Raw genomic sequence first — 12,129 nt, 5'->3', positions numbered from 1 at the left:
GTAATTAATAATAGACATTGATTTCATGATCATAAAAGGGTTTTATTCCAAAATTGGTTGCTTTCAAAGGTCGAAGACATAAGAGAAACACATGTTCATCATAGAATATTATATAAAATAAATAAAAATAATGATGAAAGACTGGACGTGACTAAAATGTCCAATGATAATAGATAAACACATGGTATTCACTTTCCATGGAATATTCTGCAACCATGAAATATGATGTTTGATGAAGAATCTTAATGACATGGATAAATGTTTGATGGTAATATTAAGTGTTCAAAAACATTCTGATGGATTTCCATTGCTCACAGTGCATATACAGTTGTCTTTTTAGAAATGAGATCATATATCACTGCACAGACTTGATGACAGCCTGCTTTTCTATGTTTAATACTATGATTTTTTTCAAGCCATTAAGTATTCTTCTGCAACATGATTTTACAAGACTTTAGAGTATTCGAGCTTTCAGATGACCCACAATTAATTTAACCAATCTTCTATTTCGATTTTCCTTTTAAAACTAATGCTGTGAATCTCCCTCTCTCCCTTCCTCTCTCTTCCTTTCTCCCTCCCTGTATGCCTTTCTCCCTCTCTTCTTTTCTCGCTCCTTCTTTAAGCTAAATTCTAAGAAGTTGAATTTATATATTAAGAAGTATGTAAATTTCATGTCTTTTGGTTATTTCCATATCTTAGATTCAGATAGCCCTAAAAACGTTTTACTTCCAGTTGTTAGTGCTTCAACTTCCCTCGCCAGTGCCTAGGGGAATGAAGACATCAACTCCCCGGCCAAACATATTCCCAACTAAAGCTGTTTCGCATGGGCGGACAGTCTCATTACAATTCCATTTTCTTACTTTGCTCACCACAAATTCACCACGTGCTTGAGATGGGACCCTGACCATCCTTTCCTTTTTTCCCTGCTGTCCAAGATGGAAGCCTCTGCACGTTGTCTGACTATATAGCCGGCCATAATTGAATACTTGACTCATCAACACTTTCTTTCAACGCTCCATGTTTCTCCCTGATGAAAAGTATGTCATACATGTTTCCTGGACAGTTGTGAATTATCCAGAGAACTTACAGAAGTTCCCTTTCAAAGCCTTGAAGAGTTGCACTTCATTCCGTAGGTGTTTTCAAATGCACGTGCTAATGCACTCTCCATACTTGACCCCCAGTGAGCAGTACAAAAGTGAACAACTTGATAAATGAGATCTTTATGTTTGAGTGTCTTTAAGCTGTTCTAAATAAAGGAGGTGGCTCATTATGGTCTGTTCTGAGGACTCTATGGGGTAATATCACCTTTGTGATGCAAAACTATCCCAAAGAAGTAAGTTTGAGGTAGAGATAGCTTTAGGGCAAGAAATGGTTCCCATGTTCTTCAGCATTCCACCTGGCCAAATGGTGTGGTTTTAGCCACAAAGCAACTGCTTGTTTCATATCCGCTGAATGGTATCACCAAATAAAACTGAAAGAGGGTCACAGTAAATGCCTGTGCCTGATGGTGAGTCTTACTTGGTCCAGCAGATCTTGTCCAGTAGCTCCTTCATTGTCATGTTGTCCCACTTTTCGGCAAGGGGTGCCTTCCACGGGGCATCACTGGGAATCTACATTCAGAGGAGGATTCAGGGGAGAAAAAAATGCAATTTTCCACTTGAAATAACTATTCTGATAGTATTAAAAACTCTAACTTAAAGAAGGAAAATGCAAGTTTTCCAGATTCCCCCAAGAGTGGTTTTTACCGCTCAACCAACGTTGTCTGCGTAGCTTCCCTATTCACTCAGTCTATATTTAATTTATGAGAAGACTTCCTATACCATAAATGGAGGCTATGTTGTCATCAGGCTGTTTCCAAATATCAACTACGAAGTTACTGATTTAGAGACAACAATTCGTAAGTTCAGCCTCAAAACAGGAATCAGACAGCTGCACCAAATCATGTCACAATTGGAGTGTGTTTACTTATGAGTTGCAGGTTTGAGGATGGTAGTGACTCAAAGACCCAGAAGTCTTATTTGCTATGTCCTGACAATTTTCTAAATTAGAAACATCATCCCAGGAAGGCTGCATGATATAAGATCTTCCCCCTGACGCCATCAGCAGTATGGAAACACCAGTCTGTTGGACATCTCATTCTTTTAGAGGTTACATACAAGTTCATTCATACATCTCACAAATCTTTACTGAGAGTTACTATGTGCTATACCATGTGCTTGGCACTGGTGACATTTTCACTTTCTTTTTTTTTTTTAATTTTTTTGGGGGGAGGGGAGGAGGTAATTAGATTTATTTATTTACTTAATGGAGGTACTGGGGATTGAACCCAGGACCTCGTGCATGCCAAGCATGCGCTTTACCACTGAGCTCCACCCTTTCCCCTCACTTTCTTTCTTTTAAGGACTAAACTTAAGAATGGAGAATACAAATGTTGTCAAAAGACAAAAATTCTTGATTTCTTTGACCTAAGTTTTAGGAAGCTTTACCTCTTGTCCCATATCATCCATCGTCCTCCAAAGGTTGTTGTGGTCTAGTAAGACAATTGGATTCCATATAGGTGGGAATATGCCCCTGAAGGGGTATGATTTGCCCTGCGAGAGACAAGATATTTTTAAAAGGAAACATTAACTACAATGTCAAAGTCGTTAAATATGCCAAGTCGTTAAATATCTGCAAGCGGAAACCATGTTATCAATCTGTGATAGACAGTGAAGTGTTTTAGTTCCTTGTGTCCTCAGAACCCAACTTAACTTTTTAGCATAAAGATTTCCAGCAAAATTCTCTGTTAGCTAAATAAATTTGCTGCCACACCAAACACAATAAGAAGGTTTTCCTCTGAAATTGGAACGCTTAACCAAGTAAAACTTAAATGCCAGTACAGGAGAGGGGTTACCTAAAGTAATGTCATTTGCCAATGATACTTGCAAATATCTCAGCGCAAGGAGACCCTGTGTGCCTGGAAGATCAGAAAATGACAACTATAAATATTATACAAGTTAGAAGAGGATGAGAAACCAATTGCAGGAATGCAAGCATCTGTAAGAAAAGCCACGAAACATGGTCCAGCAAGCTTCCCCAAGGAATCAGATATGATAAGTCAACACAGGAGTTCCCAGAGATGGACAAGGTTAAAATAGAAAGAGACAACTTCAAGGCTCTCCTCGGGACATGTTTATACTACCTGGTTCTCCCAGAAGAGCAGGGATACCTCAACAGAAAGATAAACGGCATATTTCTCAAGGATTAATAATATGGCAGCCTATAAGTCATCTCTGGGAGACTAACTTGTTGGTGGCAGTTTAGGGACATGCACAAAAACCACTTTAGTTTCATTTGAAAACCTGAGTCAGAAGTCAGGCTGTTATAAAAAAAGAATGAAATAATGCCATTTGCACCTACATGGACGGACCTAGAGATTATCATAAGTGAAGAAAGTCAGACAGAGAAAGACAAATATCATATGATATCACTTATATGTGGAATCTAAAAAAAAAAAAACTGATACAAATGAACTTATTTACAAACCAGAAAGAGACTCACAGACATAGAAAACAAACTATGGTTACCAAAGGGGAACGAGATGGGGAGGGATAAATTAGGAGTTTGGGATTAACATATACACGCTACCATATATAAAACAAACAACAAGGAGCTACTGTAGAGAACAGGGGACTATATTCAATAGCTTTTAATAACCTATAATGGAAAAGAATCTGAAAAAATGTATATGTTTATATATATATGCAAAACTGAATCACTTTGCTGTACACCTGAAACTAACACAATGTTGTAAATCAACTAGACTTCAATAAAAATAAATAAATAAATAAATAAATGTCTGAGCAGGGCTGGGCTAGGACCACAGAAGAAGGGATTCAGGATGGCTTTTGAAAGTCCAAAGCCCCGATTCAAACGGGCTCTGAAACTTGATAACTGTGTGACTACAGGCAAGTTGCTCAACATTTGTGTCTCTTATCTTTAGATGTGGAATAATGGTACCCATGTCACAGGGGTATTGTAGGAATTAACCGAGATTACACACAGCCAACAGGATGCACTCACTAACTGGAGGCTGCTGACAGTTCTGGAATCATGATGAATGTCCTGTCATTTACACAACCACTTCTTAGCCATGAATCCACGTCCACATTTTTGATTAATCTCCTTTGGGTAAATTCTTAGGCTCAGAATTCCTGGCATGATGATTTATGTTTGACTTTTTAAAGCAGACTTGCTGAAAACCAGCAACCCACTTGATTATCACATGGCCTTATTTCGTAGCCTGTGAGCCTCAGAGGGCTCAGTAGAAACATCTGAAGTCTACCTCCGCAATCCTCCCCCCACTCAATGAGCGGGCCAGTGGCTCTCAGAGACAGGCTGGCTTGGCGACACGTGCATCACTAACATCAGTTTCGATGCTCCAGATGTCCTGCTCTTCTCCTGACCCTGATTCTCTAGAGGCAAAGACCCTGATTTCTGTCCCACCTGGGAAGCCCTTTTGCCCTCTTATTCCCCATGCAGACCCCAGCCTCTGCAGTAGGAAGAGGTGGCCTGGCCTTTCTTAGATCCAGCTTCTTGGCAGTGAGTTTTCCCTCTTGGAGCATCTCCTCTGCTGTTCATGGGCATCTTGCCTTCCTCACCGCGGGAAGCTGGAGCAGGCCACCGAGCCCTCTAGAACTCAATCATTTTTACAGCTATTGGCAAGGACGATGCTTGGGCCACAAACAAAATGGCAGGACCAAGTTGAACTTTTGATCTCTGTTTCCAGTTTGGAAGAAAAGAAATTTCATCTTCTTAATGGGTGAGGAGAGGAGGGAGCTCAGACTTAAGCAGATGGCTTTCTTCCTCTGTTCATGGGCTCACATTTCAAAGCCCCCGGAGCCTGGCGGCAACACTGTCTTCTGATGGCATCATCACATGCGCAAAGCTGGAGGGAGGGACAGACAGCAATGGCAAGGATTTGCGGACAGGCCAGCAGCCCTGTAGCCCAGGAAAGGTCTGGGATTGCCCATGTAGGGATAAATGGGGAAGGTGGGGATGGTAGTGGCTGAGAAATTAGGCAAAGGCCTGCAGGAATAATAATAACAAAAAATAATGATAACAGCTAAGAGTGAGTGTTTCCCCAGTTCAGGCCTGGTTCTATTCACTGTGCATGTCTGGATTCATTCATCTTCACAGCCACCCTTTCAGATGGAGAAGCTGAGACACAGACAGGTGAAATAATTATCCTTGGCTCAAGGTCTCACAGCTCCTAAGTGGCAGCAGAACTGAAATTCAGACATTCGAAGGTCAATGCTCTTGATCGTGAAACTTCCCAGCCTGTGAATTATAATTATTGAACACCATTTGTCGGACATTAGGTTAACAGTGTTTAGTAAATTATTTATTTTAATCCTCACAATAACCCAGTGAGCAAACTGCTTGTCATATGTTTCACTTTACAGATGAGTTCTGAAGCACAGAGAGGTTGAGTAACTTGTTCAAAGGTCACACAGCTTGTACGCAGTGGGATACATTGGGTTAAATAAAATACACTATTAAACATATACAATTACAAAAGGCCACAAAGACCCTTGATTGTGGTGGATGTGTTCACTATCTTGATTGTGGGGATGGTTTCACAGGTGTATATACATGTCAAATTTCAAACTATACACCTTAAACACGTGCAGTTTATTATATGTTAATTACACCTCAATAATGGTGTTGAAAATTCTTTATTAGTGCCTCCATTGTTACCTGAGAGGATTAACAAAAGCTAATTTCACCTGTTTATTTTTTTCACTGTGGCTATCAGAAATTTTTTAATGACATAGATCAACAAATATTTCCTGAACACCTCCTATGTACCTGTCACTGTCCCAGGTTCCAGAGGCACAGCAGTGAGGGACAACAGACAAAAATCTCTACTCTCCTGGGAGCTTACATTCTAATAGGTGTAAACAAAATAAACTAACCAAACAGAGGCTAAACAAAATAAAGAAGACAATCATGTAGTATATTAGAAGGTGCTAAGTGCTAAGAAGAAAAAGAGAGAGTGTGGTGGTTTGGGATTGATTGTAATTTTAAATAAATAAGGTGGTCAGGGAAGGCTTCACTGAGAAGGGAACACTGGACCTTCCATGGTGAGAAAAAAAAAGATTTAGATTATTCAGAGACAGCACTTTAGATTTTACATACCCAAAGGAGAAAGAAAAAAAAAAAGTGGGAGGAGATCACTTCAGCCCGAGGCCCCAGCAAATGTCCTGAGAAGGACCTTGTGGGTAACAGAAAGGAGGCCAGCTTCATGTTATCTCTTCTGCAGGGATGGCTCTCAAGGTTGCCAGAAGGTGGCAGCCAGGGAGATGGCCTTTGCTCTCTGGTCAGGGAGTTTCCCTGATCTCAGCGGGTCACCCTCACCACCCATCATTGCTGCATCTGCCCTTGAAGGCTCTTTGCCTTCTAGATTCTAGCAGTGCAAACTTTGAACTCCTTTCTATGCCCAGCTTAAGACTCACTTTCTTCCAGAAGCCTTCGGAAATTCACCTCCCTTTCTCCCTTCCCCCATCAGTGCTCAAAACAAAGTTCACCCCATTTTGAGTCCTTACCCTATCAGCTTGTACTGGCCCATGTTACTTCGATATCATTCTCGAGGTATTCCACGTGGGTTTTCCTTCTTCCTCCAGCTACTTCAGGAAAAGAGACAATCATTTGCCTCCTTTCATATTAATGCTTAAGAGTGTTATATTTTCAATGGATGTTTGACAAGTGTTGGATGATTGGATGAACGGATGGATGGATAGATGATTGATTGAACGAATAATGCTATAGCTGAATGTATTTTTTAACTGAAGTACAGTCAGTTACAATGTGTCAATTTCTGGTGTACAGCATAATGTCCCAGTCATGCATATATATTACAGCTGAATGTTTGTGTCCCCCCTGCCAAGTTCATATGTTGAAACCTGCCCCCCACTGTGATGGTATTTGGAGGTGGGAGCCTTTGGGAGATGAATCATCCTCATGAATGAGATCAGACTTTCTTATAAAAGAAAGTCTGGAGAGCTTTGGCTAAGTGAGGACAGACACAGTGAGCAGACAGTAACACCAAATCTGCTGGTGACCTTGATCTGGGACTTCCCAGCCCCCAGAACTATGAGAAATAAATTCCTGTTGTTTATAAGCCACCCAGTCTATGGTATTTTGTTATTGCAGCCCAAACTGACTAAGGCAAACAGTGTCAAAATAAGAAGAGGCATTCTTCAGGGTCTGAGACAGAAGTCTGCCTGAATGTTTTTTAAACACAATGAAAATTAATTTCTTCTGGAAAAAAAATTAAAGTAAGTGTTTAAACTAGGAAGCTGAACGTTGTAATTCTTCCCCCGCAAAGACCTAATCCATATCTTTGTCCTCTTTCCTTTCATAATCTGTTGTAAATACACCAGCCAGTGGAGACAGGGGATTCCACAGGGGAGTGTTTCCAAAATTAGCCCATACATTTACCTCAAAGAAAAAGAGTGTGTTAAGAAGGATGCCGGTACATTTCCAGCTGTATCACATTGCAAACCATAGGGACATTCTACTGATGTCAAGAAGCTGTTTCCAAAGCAGAATAATGCCCACAGCTAAAATCAATTTTCCGGTGCCAATTTTTTTTCACTCTTTCAATTTGTAGACACGGAAGTGTTTATTTGATCAAATTAGCACAGGCACCTAAAATATCCCATTAAATAGCATCCATTTACTTAGGGCATGCAGTTTTGAACATTATCCAACATACACCAGCACTAGCAAAATTCCAGAGTTCCTTGGCCTTCAATCATGTGCTTCTCAAAAACAGAGACAGTTACCTAGCAGTTTTAGCTTTCCCAAGAGAAATCTTGGCTCAAATAAAAGGCTGTACCATCACAATGTTAGGGATTATAAAATTGCCAAAACCTTGAAGTGGTGGTCCTTGCCCTTCTCTGGGACAAGGACCCCCTGAAACTCTGTTTCAAACCATGTAATCTCTCCAGTAAAGTGCACACATACAAATTCTGTATATAAAGCTGGGGAGTGTAACTGAAACTTATCTTGGACCCTTTCCCAAGAGTCATGAATTAAAGGATGAGAAAACTTGATGATAATACCAAGTGTTGGTGAAATTAAGGAGCAGCCTCTCATCTCCTGCTAATGGGAGGGTAACATAGTATAACCACTTTGGAAAAGTGTTTGGCAGCATCTACTAAAGATGCACGTGCACTTCTGACTCACTTCTAGGTAGATGCCCAAGAAAATGTTCTCCAAACACATACCCAAGAATGTTAAATGTCCATGAACAGTAGTTGGACAAATAAATTGAGTTACATCCCACAATGGAACACCATACAGCAATGACAATGAATGATCTACAACTATGCATAAATAAAGATCTAATGCTGTGTTCATCTGAAACCATGTGTAGAGGCCAGAGAAGATGCATAACAGAGATTAACGATGCCAAGAGGGTGGCTATGCTTTAATCACCTATTTGGAAGGTGTTCGTGATGAGTTCTTCATTTGTGAAGCTAGGGCATTGTCCCATGGTAATTAACCGAAATACCACCAAGTCTGTCTTAACATATAGATGGATTATTATTAGAAAAGACTCCTGCAGCCATTCCGAGGCCAGAGAGAGAGCTGCACACCCCAGTCCTTAAGCATCAGTGACTTTTAGAATTATGGGGTCCTTTGCATGAAACAAATGCTTAATTTCTAGATCATGCTTAGTAACAACTACCTTTTGGTAAGCACATACCATGTGAGTGGTACTTCTCATATATCATTTTTTCAAATTGAAGTACAGTCAATTACAATGTGTCAATCTCTGGCATACAGCATGATGTCCCAGTCATGTATCTACATTACATCATGTATCATTTTCAATCCTTACAAATATTTTGTGGAATAGGTACTGTTATTAACCTTATTTTTAACTAACAGCTTTATTGAGATATAATTCACATGCCATAAAATTCTTTTTTACTGGGGTAAAATAGACATAAGATAAAATGGCCATTTTAACCGTCTTTAAGTATACAATGTAGTGCTATTAAGCACACTCACAATATTGGTACCACCATGACTACTTTCTATTTTCAGAACTGTTTCATCAACCCAAATAGAAACTTCACATCCATTAAACACTAACACCTCATTTCTCCCTCCCACGGGCCCCTGGTAACCTCATTCTACGTCCTGTCTCTGTGAATTTGCCTATTCTACGTACTTCATATAAGCGGATTTTACATCTTACTTATTTCATTTAGCATAATATTTTCCAGATTCATCTATGTTGTAGCATGGCTCAGAATTTCATTCTTTTTTAAGGCTGACTCATATTCCATTGTGTGGATAGACTACATTTTATTTATCCATTCATGTATTGATAGACACTTGGGTTATTTTTGCTTTTGGGCTATTAGAATAATGCTGCATGAACATTTGTGTATTAACCCATTTTACAAATGAGGAGAGTGAGTCTCAGGATAAACAACTTTCTCAGGATCACCCAGCTAATGAAGGAGGTTCAAATGCAGCCATGCTTAAAGTCAAGTGTGTTCCTGGCACATGCCACCTCTCACCCAGCAGGAGATCCACGATCTGGATGGTCACCGGCGCTCAGGCCACAGCAGGCACCAACATGGCCCACCTCCTCAACGTTCCACTCCATCTGCTTACATGTTTTCATGACTTTTAAAGCCCTAAGCAAAGGATAGCTATCAAATTAGAACTAACACTGTATTTAGCTAAACATTGAATAGAATTAAAATTGTTTTACTGATAGGCTTGGACTGACCCAGGAAGAATCTCTAGGGATCATACTTTTAAGTGCTACTAACACTTGGACAATTTCTTTCATTCAGTAAAAACATATTTATTAACCACAGATCTGAGACATGCACCGTGTGATGCTCTGAAGACACAGAAATGAAGTAAGACATAGTCCCAGGCTCGAGGAGTTCTAAAGTCTAGTTGGAAAGGCAGGTCCATGGAAACAGAGTTACAGCACTATAATTATAACGTGGCACACAGCTGGCTTCATGGTGTCACCTGGCTACATGGCTGTGTATTGCCAAGCCCCCCCCAACCCAAATCTTTGGGCGGAGGGAGCTGTTTCCTGGAGGGCTCAGTCCGCAGGATTCAAGACTGCATCTATCTTACCCCAGACACCCCTATGCTTCTCCAGGCAGAGCCATTCTGGTAGCCAGGTGGCAAGGTCTACAAAAGCCCCCAAGAGGTTAAGCTTGGTCTAGAACTACTAAAGAGAAGAGCCATCTACCCAAAGGGTCGATGTGGTGGACACTGTGATAAGCTTGCCCATATCCCCATTCAGTAGACTTGTTACTGAGTGTTCCTGCCAGGCAGCAGTTGGCTCTTAGCCTCAAACCACTTTGCTCCAGGTCATGCCGCCTCCTCTGGGCAGCCCCCTTCCAATGACTGACCGATGTGAGGGTGTAGACATCTTGCCCTTCTGCCCCACTCTGGACAGTTCTGAAGTGTCTTCCTGTCTTCAGAATTCCTTGCAGGGCTGGCTGAGGCTTCCATTGACAATATATCACAGTTTGATTTCTCCTTCTGCCGGCTTCTGTCTTTTCCCCCTCCTATCCATGCCTGTTGATCCCCAGAGCATCCTCTAATAACCCTCCTGTGCGCTCATCTCCATCTCAGAGTTTGCTTCCTGGGAAACTCCACCACAACAGCCATTCATTGGGATGGGCACAACAGACTGTGGCAATGTCTAAAGAATCTCAATCCCAGGGCTCTGGGGTGGCCCAAACTGCATGGAAAATGTGTAGAACCAGGCACAATGGGACCTCATTTGAGAACAAGGGTGTTGCCTTTGGGCCAGATTAGTGAGCAGGTCCCAATCTTCTTCTCCGTGATCCTCACCAGAGCCTTGCTAAAGGAAATGAGGAATACAGCCATAGCTATTACAAACATCCTCAGAGAGGCTAACAGACCGACAGGAGGAAATTGAGAGGAGAAAGTCTATAATCAAATCTAAGCCCTACAAAGCAAAGCTTACTTTTACATCATAGGTCATAATTTTAAAATCCCATTAATATTCATGTAAAAGTTTGTGTCAGGAGCAAAAGTGAGTTTGCCTTCTTAAAAATGTCTCCAACAAACTTGTGGTTGCCAAGGGGGCGGGGGGTGGGAAGGGACAGACTGGGATTTCAAAATTTGTAGATACTGACAGGCATATGCAGAATAGATAAACAAGATTATACTGTATAGCACAGGGAAATAGATACAAGATCTTGTGGTAGCTCATGGCAAAAAAGAATGTGACAATGAATTTATGTATGTTCATGTATAACTGAAAAGTTGTGCTCTACACTGGAATTTGACACATTGTAAAATGACTGTAACTCAATTAAAAAAATGTTAAAAAAAATGTCTCCAAGGACCTGACACAAACAAACTCCTATCATACGTTTTGAGTTATTTAAGAAATGACCTTGTAGTTAAAATCCACATGGTCTCCAAATTCCAGTAAATTTTAAACAAGTCTAAATATTGAAATTTTCCCATTTTTAACACTGTGAATGAAAAGTATCTCCTGCCATATCAGTAAACAAAGAATGTTGCAGCTATCAAGCCACCACAGCCATCCCCGACGGGGAGCCCCAAGGGAACTCACAATGGAAACAGGATGCCCGCCATCAAGCCCTCAGCCACCCCCAACGGTAACCCCTGAGGGGACTCCAGATGGGAGGGAACAGGATACTGGCCCTAGATGACTGAAGTGCATATCAAAGGAGTGATTTCAATAAACCCAGACTCTTGCATCTTCCCATCCATACTGAAAAGCTCAAAATCTCTTAACCTGAGATATCCGGGTTTTCTTTAATTAACAGTAATCTTTTGATGTTCCAACTACCTGGTCTTTGTTGCAAAAACTCCTGTATACCCTGGCTCCTCCCTTACCTCTTCGGAGAAGTCCCTTAGAGCTATCTGAGAGGCTGTCTCTTGAAGTCCTCAGAAAGTCCACTGAATAAAACGTAATTCTCAACTTTTAGATTGTCCGGGTTTTTTTGTTTGTTTTTTCAGTTGACAACATGCTCTGCTAGCTGTATTCACTTCTGTGTAATCATCAATTAGAGAAAAGATCATTTTGGTCTCACT

At 40.9% G+C, this 12,129-nt stretch overlaps 1 protein-coding gene across 1 annotated transcript in view; it reads right to left on the bottom strand.

The window, feature by feature from the left end:
• MAOB (monoamine oxidase B) overlaps window positions 1-12,129 on the bottom strand; it is an 89,894-nt gene that overhangs the window by 21,340 nt on the left and 56,425 nt on the right. The window contains exons 4-5 of the mRNA XM_031445400.2: window positions 2,487-2,591; window positions 1,519-1,610 (exon numbers count right to left, since the gene is read on the bottom strand). Coding sequence (XP_031301260.1) covers window positions 1,519-1,610; window positions 2,487-2,591 — 197 coding nt within the window. The remainder of the gene's footprint in view (window positions 1-1,518; window positions 1,611-2,486; window positions 2,592-12,129) is intronic.

This window comes from Camelus dromedarius, chromosome X, assembly GCF_036321535.1.
Source record: "Camelus dromedarius isolate mCamDro1 chromosome X, mCamDro1.pat, whole genome shotgun sequence".
Lineage (NCBI taxonomy): Eukaryota > Metazoa > Chordata > Mammalia > Artiodactyla > Camelidae > Camelus > Camelus dromedarius.
The sequence above is the reverse complement of the archived record's forward strand: the minus strand, read 5'-3'. Positions and strand labels throughout refer to the sequence as shown.